Source organism: Dipodomys ordii, unplaced genomic scaffold, assembly GCF_000151885.1.
Source record: "Dipodomys ordii isolate 6190 unplaced genomic scaffold, Dord_2.0 Scaffold36, whole genome shotgun sequence".
NCBI lineage: Eukaryota > Metazoa > Chordata > Mammalia > Rodentia > Heteromyidae > Dipodomys > Dipodomys ordii.
This window is the reverse complement of record NW_012267252.1, coordinates 7,389,277-7,402,054: the sequence shown is the minus strand read 5'-3', so window position 1 is coordinate 7,402,054 and position 12,778 is coordinate 7,389,277. Positions and strand designations below refer to the sequence as shown.

At 39.9% G+C, this 12,778-nt stretch overlaps 1 protein-coding gene across 1 annotated transcript in view; it reads left to right on the top strand.

The window, feature by feature from the left end:
• Positions 1 to 12,778, top strand: part of Cfap43 (cilia and flagella associated protein 43) — a 74,418-nt gene that overhangs the window by 48,702 nt on the left and 12,938 nt on the right. Inside the window, exons 21-32 of the mRNA XM_013017599.1 lie at positions 420 to 545; positions 1,276 to 1,380; positions 3,173 to 3,289; positions 4,402 to 4,632; positions 7,151 to 7,357; positions 8,291 to 8,380; positions 8,580 to 8,660; positions 8,903 to 9,028; positions 9,545 to 9,664; positions 10,605 to 10,712; positions 11,574 to 11,660; positions 11,865 to 11,962. Coding sequence (XP_012873053.1) covers positions 420 to 545; positions 1,276 to 1,380; positions 3,173 to 3,289; positions 4,402 to 4,632; positions 7,151 to 7,357; positions 8,291 to 8,380; positions 8,580 to 8,660; positions 8,903 to 9,028; positions 9,545 to 9,664; positions 10,605 to 10,712; positions 11,574 to 11,660; positions 11,865 to 11,962 — 1,496 coding nt within the window. The remainder of the gene's footprint in view (positions 1 to 419; positions 546 to 1,275; positions 1,381 to 3,172; positions 3,290 to 4,401; positions 4,633 to 7,150; positions 7,358 to 8,290; positions 8,381 to 8,579; positions 8,661 to 8,902; positions 9,029 to 9,544; positions 9,665 to 10,604; positions 10,713 to 11,573; positions 11,661 to 11,864; positions 11,963 to 12,778) is intronic.

Genomic DNA, 12,778 nt, shown 5'->3' with positions numbered 1-12,778 from the left:
TATTAAATGGATGAGTTTTTGTTGTTGTTTTGTCGATCATGGGACTTGAACTCAGGGCTTGGGCACTATCCCTGAGCTTTTTTTGCTCAAGGCTGGCTCTCTACCACTTTCAGTCCACAGCACCACTTCCAGTTCTCTGGTGTTTGATTGAAAGTAAAAGTCTCATGGACTTTCCTGCCTGGACTGGCATCAAACCTCTATCCTCAAATCTCAGCCTCCTGAGTTGCTAGGATTACAGGCCTGAGCCACTGGTGCCCAGCTCATGTATGAGTTTTAAGGGTCAAATGTTAAAGCTTCAACAATTACAAAAGCCTATAAACAGAACATTCATCTTCCTACTGATTGCTGTCTAAAGAGACCAAGAAAGATATTCCCTTGAGGTCTAATTGTTATCATCTTTTTTTTACTTCAAACTTCAGATTGTGAGGATGATGGAAGAAAATGAAGAAGTAGATTCTATTGCAAAATTAGAGGAAGAGGAATTTGCCTTGGATCTTGAGGAACTGGAAAGGCTTCAAGACCAAAGTGAAGAGGAGGTGGCAAAGGTTAGGAACATTTAACTTAAATTCCATCAGGCTGGGTACCAGATGCTCAGGAGGCTGAGAGGATTTCAGTTCAAGGCCAGCCCAGGAAGGAAAAAAGCTGGAAGTAGAGCTATGGCTCAGGTGGAATGCCAGCCTTGAGAAGAAAAAGCTAAGGCACAGACCCTGAGTCCAAGCCCTAGTACTGGCACCAACACAGATATATAAATAAATATATATACAGATATATATATATATCTGTATATATATATATATATATATATAAAGAAAGACAGAGACAGAGAGACAGAGACAGACAGACAGAGACAGAGAGAGAGTGAGACGGAGACAGATATCAGGCTTCTGTGATAAAACAAGAAGATAAGGACTATGGTTTCACTTCCTTTCCATGCCAATCACTGGTGCTGTGTGTATTTAGTTATTTCCCTCATGCTCATTGCTGCAAGGTATCTGACCTCAGAGCCCCCTGAGCTAACCAGTGTGACCTAAACACAACACCCCAGTCTTCAAAACAGAGAATCTAAGCCTGCAAGACATAAGCTTTAGGAAACATTCTCAAAGGCAAGGCTGCAAACTCCAGATGTTCATCTCAATGGGGGATAGTGCAAAGGGTTGAAAAAAGAAAAAGACAAGTCAACTTGGCCCTGCAAGCGTGTGGCTCTTACTAGCTAGAGTATTCACAAGATCATGTTTGTTAAGAGCTCACATGTTCATTTGGTCTTTTCACTATAAGATAAAGAAAGATGCTGAGTTGCATAACCTCGCCAAGAGCTATTTGACTGAGCTGATCAAAGAAGAGTGCTGGAATTCCATGGCTGTGAAAGGGCGAGCTCTGAAGGTAAACAGTCAAAACCTTGCCAGCTGAGACATTTTCCCTTGGAAGCATCATGGCATTCATTCTTTTTTAATCTAAAGAAAAGCCACACCCAGCAAAGCAATGGGAGCCTGATTTGCCTTTTCCTACACGGAGTTCCACCTAGGTGTGTCCATTTCTCTTCATTCTTCCCTCCCGGTTTCCATGGCTTCCAGGCAGCATCTCTTGGGCTAGGTCATAGCTCCCCTTTCCTTTGCTCCTCTGTGATGCACCCAGCATCTGGGTCTTAGTACCTTGTCTACTCTGAAAGGTTACCTCACAGATTAGAAAGTATGCAAAATATTCTTCACATTTACACCTCCACATTTTCCAAAGACTTGTTTCGATTTCTCTTTGAGTTGGGGGTAACCAAAGATGTTCATGCCCGTGTCCCTCAAATAACTATTAGAAACATCTTTTTCATTTTCAAATTTGCTTCCCTGCCCCCCATTTGAATAACAAAATATGTGATTTCATTTTTTAGCATGTTTATGGCTCTCAAATAGGGTTTACCACGAATAGCATATCTTGGATTGAGTATTTCTTGTTCTGCAAGCCACCCAATGCACAGTAGCATGTTGAGCAACACCCTAGACCTCTTATCTGCCGGACAGCAACATCCCACACCTTCGCTAGTAACGATTTTATTTTTTTTAAAGTCTCAAGACTATCCAGGTGCCAGTGGCTCACACCTGTAATCCTAGCTACTCAGAAGGCTGAGATCTGAGGATTGCAGTTCAAAGCCAGCCCAGGCAGGAAAGTCCGAGAGATTCTTATCTCCAATAACCACCAGAAAACTGGAAGTGGCGCTGTGGCTCAGGTGGTAGAGTGCTAGCCTTGAGCTGAAGAGCTGAGGGATAGCGCCCAGGCTCAGAGTTCAAGCCCCATGACCAACAAAAAATAAATAAATCTCAAGATCGCCAGATGTCTGAGTGAAAGGGGGTAAGTGGGAAGAATTGCTCTTAGTTGAGAACTATTGCTCAAGGATTTACTTAGAAATAAATCCTTCACACTGGGCACTGGTGGCTCATGCCTGTAATCCTAGCTACTCAGGAGGCTGAGATCTGAGGATCTCGGTTCAAAGCCAGCCCGGGCAGGAGAAACCGTGAGACTCCTCTCTCCAATAAACCACCAGAAAACCGGAAGTGGTGCTGTAGCTCAAGTGGTAGAGCGTTCGCCTTGAGCTGAGGAGCTGAGGGACAGTGCCCAGGCCCAGAGTTCAAGCCCCACGACCGATAAAAAAAAAAGAAAGAAAGAAATCCTTCACAAAAGCCCAGTATTTCACACAAAGTGCATACCAATATTAATAGCATCTATAGATGTATGTTTTATACACACACGGACACACATATATATATTTAAGAACAAGTTTGTTTGAAAGCAAAAGTACAGTAGAGAGTCCATAAAGAGGGTCCATGGATCTGAGAGTCCAATGGGATCCTTTCTCAGAGAGCAGTTATTACAGTATAGAAACTTCCTCCCCTGGATTTGTGCTTAATAACTTGTATTTGCTCTGCCTCAACTCTTCTGATTGGTTCAGCAGGAACCCAGAGCATTATGGGAAGAAGGAGCAACATGATGGGCTACATGTTATATTAAAGCTCTATCCACCTAACCAACACTCCACAATTTTATTATTGAAGATTTCCATTTTCAATTTTATTCCCAGCACAATAATCTCTAAGTTCATTTTAATCACAGAAAGCATCCTCTCAGTGCTATTGTACCCACAATTGTATTAAAAATGGATTCATTTCATCTTGGTTTTCTCCCCAAGTGCTTTCACATCCCCTGCACAGTTGAGAACTTCCCAATGAAAGATCGCACAGCTGAGGAGGAAGAAGAATTGAAGACAGTTTTGCAGCAAAGGAAGATTGAAGCCGAATGCCTTAAAGTACGATATCAATATAAATATATATGTAGGTGTGTTTACATAAATGATATCCTTTAGGTTCTCTTTCATGCACAGTTGAGTTGGGATACAATTTAAGATAAGTTATATATATTGCAAATATTTATATTTTTTATTTCTTGCTAATTTGTAGAATATGTTCTAATAAATATAGGATCTTATATCCATATAATAAATCAAGAGTCTATATTCTATACAACCCTGGCTAGTCCTTAAATATGAGAATATGCTTTTTATTTCATGAGATTTGGAATTTTTTTTTGGTTTGCATTTGTACAGCTAAGAGCAGAATTTGCATTTCAGGAAAAGGCCTTACCACTTAACATGGGATTTCATCCCTATCCTGATCAGAGGTGGTCCTTACCTGCACATCTTCTATTCCCTGTTACCACCAGGAATTGGGTTTTATATTTTTGTGCAATGCTGGAGCTCAAACTTAGGGCCTTGAGCTCTCAATTGGCCTTTTCTCTTAAGGATGGTGCTCTAGTTCTTGAGCCATACCTTCACTTCCAGCTCTTTAATTAGAGATAAAGAGGCTCACAGACTTCTGCATGGTCTGGCTTCATCCTGTTAGCCTTAGATCTCAGCCTCATGAGTAGCTAGGGTTACAGAATGAGCCACCAGCAATAACAGACAAAGATAAAGTAGTCTATTTTGATCAAATTATGGTTTTCCTAAAGCAAGTCCAACTTATTTTAGTAATAATCTCTTTCAAAGCAGCAAACAAAAATAAAATTGGCCCTTTGGTATAGCATTGTTTGGGCCAGGACTTTGTATTCTCTCTTTTTCTGAAACACAACGTGATGGCACACTTAAATCCTCTAGTATTATGGGAACAAGTTTTGAATGTAAAAAAAATTTTACAAGAAGGAATCATCCTGACAAAAAAAGTACACATATGTACTATCAAGGACCATTTTTATTCTTTTGGTCTATTGACAATTTATCAGTTTCAAGAGCTTTTATTTTCATCTACAGTAGCTGAATTAAGTTGTTTTCAAGATGATTTAACCTCTTAAAGTTGATACAAAAAATTGTTCTCCAGATAAGTCTTATTAATGCATAACTTTCACAATATCTTTTTCTATATTAAGCTACGGAAAGAAATTATAGAGACCCAGTCTGCAATGACCTTGGTTAAAAAGCTTCATGAAGAGGATGATGAAGAAGAAGAAGAAGAAAATAAGACAATAAAAGAAACTAACTTGCCTGATTACTTGCTTGGCAGTTTGAGTTCTGAATTTGGGGTGGATACCTCTTTGTTGCCAAGCCAATTGGAACTTCATTCCAGAGAGGAGAAAATCAACCAAATTATATTGTTAAAAGTGGGTGAATTTTCTCTTTATCCTTGAAAATCTCTCAAGATTTTTGAGAGGCTCCATAAAGAGTCTCTAAAATGACACTGAAACCTAATGCTAGTCAAATGATGTTTCTGAAGTACATGGTGAAGTATACACATGGCCAGTACCTGTGTCCTTTAGACAGAGCTGATGTACAAGAGTGGCTTCTGAATGATCCCTGCGAGCTCACACCTGTAATTCCTGCAACTCAAGAAGCTGTGATTGGGAGAACAGCAGATTGAGGTCAGCCCAGGCAGAAATGTCAATGAGATTCCATTTCCAATTGAATAAGAAAGCTGGACTTGAGGCATGGCTCAAATAGTGAGATGTCAGCAGCAAGTTGAACCAGTGTGAGGCCTCAGTATACTAACCCCTATACTACCAGACAACAACAACAACGAAAGAGACTTGTTTCCATCCATTCAAACTGGATTTGGTGAGATAAGTTCTCTAAGGAATATTTTAAACTGTTTGACACCACAGACCATCTTCTGCTTAGACTTTTAGTCAACTCAAAGAAATTCTTGTATTTCATCTTTTTAATATTCCCAGCACCATTTAAACTTTCTTGGATTGTCAAGATATTATCACCTATCTGGTTTTATTTTGGGTTTGGTTTTTTGCTTTTTTTTGGTTTTGGGGTTTTTGTTAGTTTTTCTCTAAGATTTTGTAAGTTCTGGGCTTCAGGAATAAGCCATGAGATCTGGTTCTCAGTTCTTGGTTTGTCCCAGATTGTAGCTAGTTTGTAATGCAATGTTGGCTCTTCCTGTTCTTGAAAGTCCTTCAGCCATGTCTGCTCTAGATTTTACTCCCTATACTTTTCTCCTCTAACCCTTGGAGTTCCAGCTCATTTGTACTCACATTGTTTAAGTTAGCTTTTGCAGCTAAACTTGCTAATTCAGGCTCCAGGGATTCAACTTCTTGCTGCTGGCTAAGACATTTGTCTATAAGGAAGTCATTCTAGTGCTAGCCACATCCTTTTCCACCTTACTTCATGGTTTCATCTTTGGTAGGCTAGATATATACCTTTAACTCAAATGTAACTAAAAAGACCTCTTTAAATTGACCCAGTAGCAGTTAAATTGAGTGGGGGCAATCTACTTAGACCTGTTTCCACATAGGTATTGGTATCTCCTACCTGCAGAGGAGGAATATTGCATATGAGGTGCCTTACTGAAAGATTCTTCTAACACCGCTCTTAGCTATATCTTTCTGCATCTCCCCCAAGAAGGTTTCAAAGAATGGATGCTTCCCAACTTAAGACCCATACATTGTTTTTTCATTTCAGTTCTGCAAATGGAACCAAAGACCTTATGCAGGCTAGGCAAGCACTTCTAGCCCTTAAGCTATAACCTTACCCTGTCCCTCTAGTTTTATATTTGACTTCTGAAATAGTGTCTCACTACTTTTACCAGAGCTGGCCTCAAACTTGAGTTCCTCTTGCCTCCTGAGTAAATGGGATTATAGACATATATAACCAAACTTGGCACATGTGCACACGTGCATGCATGCACACAAGCCTGTCCTGAGACTTGAACTCAGGGTCTGGTCACCGTCCTTGAGCTTTTTTGCTCAAGGCTAACACTACCATTTGAGCCACAGCTTCACTTCCAGCTTTTTTAGTGATTAATTGGAAATAAGGGTCTCATAGACTTTTCTCCAGGCTGGCTTCAAACTATGATCCTCACATCTCAGCCTTCTGAATAACTAGGATTGTAGATGTGAGCCACCTTGGCTAAACTTGGCTTTTTTGTGTAGCTTTTTTAAAATGTGTAAGTACATGGGGGGGGGGGAATACTGGGGTTTGAACTCAGAGCCTCTAGGTGAGTGCTCTTATTGGAGCTATGCCTACAGCTCCTTAAACATGCACAAAAGTAGAAAGACTTGTCTACTGGGCCTCCAAATGCCAACCGCAGTTATCAGATTGGAGGACTGAATTATAAATCGCCTTGAAGGAAGTACATTGTGATACCATAATTATACTGTTAACTTCATCCTACCCTTACCCTAGTGAATGCTGCTGTGGATTATTAAACCTATAAATGACTCAATATAAACATTATCTCAGGAAAATAGTTCTTAAAAGAAAATACCTATAATCCTACCTACTCAAAAAGCAGATATAGAAATGATCATGGTTCAAGGCCACACCAGGCAAAAAGTTCATGAGACTCCATCTCAATAGAAATAAGAGCTTAGTATGGAAAGCTCACATCTGTCATTCTAACTGTGACAGGAAACATAAATAGGAAGATCACAGTCCAGGCCAGCCCAAAAGGAAAGCAAGACTCTATCTCAAAAATAGCCAGAACAAAAAGGATTAGAGGCATGGCTCAAGCAGTAGAGAATCTGTCTAGAAAGCTCAAAGCCCTGAGTTGAAACCACAGTACAAAAAACAGCTAATTTGTAGAATGATCTTAAAGGGAAAACATAACATTCCGATCACATTTCCAGTTAACGATATGAGATGTGGTATGTTTTCATTAACCTATTTGTATTTCAGGATATTATTTACAAGGTAAAAACTGCTTTCAATAATGAGTTTAATGCTGCATATAAACAAAAAGAGTTTGAAATTGCACGTGTGAAAGAAAGAAATGTTAGAATCAAAGAAATCGTTTTAGATCTGGAGTTGGAAGAAATAGTTTGGCAACCAGAATTTGAAGACTGTGAGAAGCCAGAAAGAGCCCTCGTTGTGGAAGATCACGAGGTGCGGGCTAGCCATGTGTTCTTTCCCCTCTCAGGGCGGTTCCCAGATCCTGTCCACTCAGCTTTCTGTTTATACTACCAGAAGTGACTCTACTGCGTAGTACTGTGTTTCAGGTCAGGAACTCAGGTAGCATAGCCTCAGAAAGAGTGAGGGCTTCTTTTCTGAATATCCCCCACAGTCCAGGGACCAGTTGAACACAGAGCGCAAGATGAAGTGGGAACCAAAGACTGGAGCCTTTGGGGGTGTCCCTCTACCTCCCTCTGCCCTCCTCTCTCCTCCTCCTCTTGTCCTCCTCCTTCCTCTCCTACCAGCACCCAGCCCCAGACTCCTTGTCTAGCTGCTCTCTGTTTTGGCCATACTTTTCTCCAAAAAGTGCCTTAAAAGCCACAAGATTTTGCCCTTGCAAGACCACCATTCTTCTCAATTTGACTCAATTTGATATTTCTGTAAGTCCCTTAATCAAATCCCCTGTTAAGATTTGTTTTAGAGCCAGGCGCCAGTGGCTCACACCTGTAATCCTAGCTACTCAGAATGCTGAGATTTTAGGGTCATGGTTCAAAGCCAGCCCAGGCACGAAAATCTGTGAGACTCTTATCTCCAATAAACCACCAGAAAACCAGAAGTAGTGCTGTGGCTCAAGTGGTAGAGTGCTCACCTTGAGCTAAAGAGCTCAGGGACAATGCCCAGGCCCAGAGTTCAAGCCCCACAACTGACAAAAAAAAATCTTTTAGAGATGAGATAGGATTTAAGAGTTAATAGAAGGAATGAGGATCTCTTTTTCTAATCCTCTAATTTTAGAACTCATTCCAGAATAGAAAATTGGATGTGAAGCTTGATTGTCCTTCTAATTTCCTTAATACAATTTAATCACCCAAGATGAGAAAGGAAGTTTGTCTTAAATTTAATAATAGGAAACTGTATTTTCTCTTTCAGATCGAAGTCCAAAAATATATTAAGCCTCGGAAAAAAAACAAAGTAGATGTGCTCACACACCAGGATACAGACCGATGGCTTCATCCACAGGTATGTGATTTTGTTCAAACAACAGGCCTTCTAGTGTTAAGACTAAGACTAGATCATAGCATCTAAAAGTGAGTTCATTCTTCCAAGCCACTGTCATCAACCTGCCCCTAAATGCAGACATTCTAACACCAAGCAGGAGACTGTTCATGCTGTTAGGTCACTGTCTCAGCTGCCTTCTCTGATCCTGACTCTTTCCCAGGGCTCCGACGACAGACAAAGAGGCCTGATGGACATGATGGGAGGTGTTCTCGAAGTCAAGAAGGAAGACATTTTGCGAATGGTGAGGTTTCTGACCACCCTTATAGAAGGTGCTAGAAAGAGCTACTTAAAGTAGCTCACATTTGTCCTCCATGAACTTCAGTTTTAGAAATTCCACAGCAACAGAGGTATTGTTAACCTCCCAGTTCCTTATGAACATATGGTCCACATGTAGATGTTTCAAATGAGGCCCAGCTGTGAGCTTTTCCTCCACTGTTCTATCTACGAGTAGGCCATGGCACATGCTCTCCTTTGTGTTTCCAGGTGATCCCAGAGCCTCCTTTTATGTCAAAATCTGATAACTTGTGGACTGAAGATGAAAAGAAACAATTTAAAGAGTATGAGAAGAAAGTCAAGGAGTTAAATGAAGAAAGAGATAAGTATAGAAAGGTTGGAAAGGAAAAACTTAATATAACCATCCTTAATAGCTCAAAGACAGTGTGTTAGCTGAAATCTGCAAGAGAAATTGGAGTCATAGGAGAAGAGAAATGTAAAGGGTTGGAATAATTTAAAACAAATAATATATACCAATGCATTTTCAAAGTCCTTAATGGTTTCAATCCTTCCCACATTAGCATCATTCACTGTCCTCCATTCATTCTCATTGTTGAATGAGCTCAGAGCAGACCACATGCAAGTCGCTGTGAGAAATTGCTCTGTCTCTTGCTTCTAGCTGCATCATTAGCCATGATCACTGACTTTTTAACCTTTTTATTTTTTCTAATGCGTAAAGCAAAAGGCCCAGATACATGGTATCTTAAATGGATGGGGAAGGGGAAATCTCTTGTTAAAGGGGCAAAGGGCCTAGAATGGCTTCCCGGTGTCCACTTTCCTCCTTCTCCCATGTGTTAAAATACAAACACACTGTTTTCAACCAGCATTATATTTTCTGTGCCCTCCATTCAGTCCTTAGAAGCAGAATTGAAGAAATTGCAAAACTCCATTCAAGAAAGCACACAGAGTTTTGATGACCATTTGAAAAGACTCTTTGAAAGAAGGGTGAAAGCAGAGATGGTTGTCAACCAGGTAAATAAGAGTTTCATTTCTGTGGCTTGTTCTTTTAAGAATCCTCAAGGATCTTCCTTTGTTGTTCGGGAGTGGACCCACACCCTTACCTGGTGCCAGGGTCTTGCAGGTGCACCTCAGCTTCCTCTCCAACCTCACGAGCCCCTCCCCTTCTTTTGCCGCACTTCCCATCACAGGGTCTAGATAAGGACCGAGAGGCTTCTGGGAAGTATAGGTAACATGAGAAGTGACTGCTAAAGGATTTCATTTCAAAATAATTAAACATTCTGAGATTGATTGTGAAGCTGGTTGTAATACAACTGTGCATATGCAAAAATAACAGCAAAGTATACTTTGTAAATGGTGAATTGGATAGCATGTGAAATATACCTTGATAAAGATGTTATTCTCTAGTGAAAACATACTTAGAACATGTTGTACAAGATAATTAGGAACTTTCAGACTACAATGTAATATCATCCTTGGTCTACTCTAAATAAGACCACTTAAGATACAGGGACAATAATTGCCACAATTAGAACTCATCAATTTTACTAAAATTCAGGAACTTGTACTAAAGGAAACCACTGGTCAGTCACCTTCAGAGGAAGGCAACAAATTCATTTTCTAAAAACTGATTTAAAAACAAAGAGCCAGATGCTGGCTAGGAGCTACTCCGGAGGCTGAAACCCATGGTTAGCAGCTAGCCCAAGCAAAAAAGTACAAAAGTCTACAAAACTATTATCTACAATTAAGTAAGCAGTAAGCACACCCCCGCAAAAGGTGACATAACCTAATAGTTATTACAATAGTCTATAGTCTATTCATCTTTTCTTTGAAATGTTTCTCTTACTTGTATGTCATAAACTTGATTAGATCTACTCCTATGAGCAATGATAGAATTCCTTTCTTACATAGAAGTATTGGCACACACATTTCTTTTTTAAAAATATTTCCACAGGAAGAATTGAAAATAAATAATCTGGTTTTTTCTTTACTGTTGGAAGAAGAATTAAACTCCAGAGAAGAGTTCTTGAATAACTACCGTGCTAAGAAGCAGGAGGAGAAAGTAAGTATAATACTTGATAGCTGAGTTCCAGACTTTCTGGACACACAAGAGCTTCCATATCTAGACTCCCTTCCTTCCTTCTGCCATTCCTCTCAGCCACATGTGTTTCTTGGTTTCCTGTCTGGGACTTTGCAGCAGGGTCACCCCTTCTGATCTGTTAATAAAGTTATGTGGATCTGCTTCTGCAGTCATTTAGTTGAAAGAACTGTGTGACTTTGGTATGAACATGACATAAATGAGACCACATTAGCTTTGTACTTAAAAGCACTAGCTTTAACTGCACAACCTGGAACACCTGAACAAGGAACATAACCTTTTAAGCAGATTGTAAATCATTCTTTAGAGAATATTGTTCTTTAAGTTTAACTAAACATGGAAGCAATGGGTTTGCTTATAGAAAGAAAACATCATGTTGCAACCCATAAAAATGTAATTATAAACAAGCATGGTTCCCTAGAGACAGTGAATTCCAAACTCTCATTACAAAGTAAGTTTCAATAGATTCAACTTTTATTAATATAATTAGTAAAGGATATTCATTAATGAATACTTAATATGCCATGAGACATATGTATTTTAAGAGTCTACAAGCCAGATGCCGGTGACTCACGCCTAGCTACTCAGGGGGCTGAGATCTGAGGATCGAGGTTCAAAGCCAGCCTGGGCCAGCCTGGGCAGGAAAGTCAGTGAGACTCTTATCTCCAATTAACCACCAGAAAACTGGAAGTGGCACTGTGGCTCAAGCGGTAGAATGCTAGCCTTGAGCTGAAGAGCTGAGGGATAGTGCTCAGGCCCTGAGTTCAAGCCCCATGACCAACAAAAAAAAATAAATTAAATTAACTATTCCTTCTGTTATTATAGAGCCAGACAACAGAGGCCATCCGGAAAGCTAAAGAGGACCTGGATATGTACAAGGAGCACTATGACAATTTAGTGGCAGAAGACAAGGTGAGGGTCATCCTCTCACAGTTTGACAAACTAGTAGAGTTGTTGCTTTGGGAGGTTGGGAGAAGGGTGAGTGGGGTATAGCTTAATTTTCTCATAGACTGTTTTCTCTACCATAATTGTCAGTTATGAATGAGCTTCATTCTATGTCATAAATTTTGTAACACTATGTGTAAAAGGAATTTTTGTGAACTTCTCCGGTTTAAGCTTCCTCTTGTACAAGAGTGGGGAGATCACCAAGCCTTTAAAGCTTTTCAGACTCCCAAGTGTAGATCCTGTGAGTTGGACATGAATCAATTTAGTAGGTATGACCAGTAATTCTATCATTTAAAAGAATAGGGTAGAATAACATAGAGAAGACAGAACAGAGGGACTAGAAAAGAATGGAGTTAACATGTATGTTTTGTAAGCAAATCTTATTTTGGGAAACTTCTGGATAATTTTTAAGATGTCTCATATGAAATAGCATGTATAATATACTGCGATGTTGCCTATTCAGAACAACACTTTGTGAAATCTTTGCACAGTGAATGATTATCTTCTAACAACTTAATAAGCCAGGTTGTGGTGAGTTCTTTCTTACTAGCATATATCAGTTGTACAAGGAAAGGTTCATTGTGACATACAATGCATCCCAATCAACCTCAACCCTCCTATCATTCTCTTCTTTATGGATTTTTTAAAAATCAAAATAATACTACTGTATTGTCAACAAATGAAAGTTTTGTTAACAAATAAAAGGATTGTCAACAACTAAAAGCCATCTGAAAGCCAGGCACTAATGGCTGTAATCCTAGCTACACAGGAGGCTGAGATCTGAGGATCATGGTTTAAAGCCAACCCAGGCAGGAATGTCCTGAGACTCTTATCTTCAATAAACTACTCAGAAAAAGCTGGATGTGGTACTGTGGCTCAAGTGGTAGAGCACTAGCCTTGAGAAGCTCAGGGATAGCGCTCAGGACCTGAGTTCAAGCCCCAGGATACACACACACACACACACACACACACACACACACACACACACACAAAAAAGCTGGATGTGGTACTGTGGCTCAAGTGGTAGAGCACTAGCCTTGAGAAGCTCAGTTCTGAGTTCAAGCCCCAGGATATATATATATATA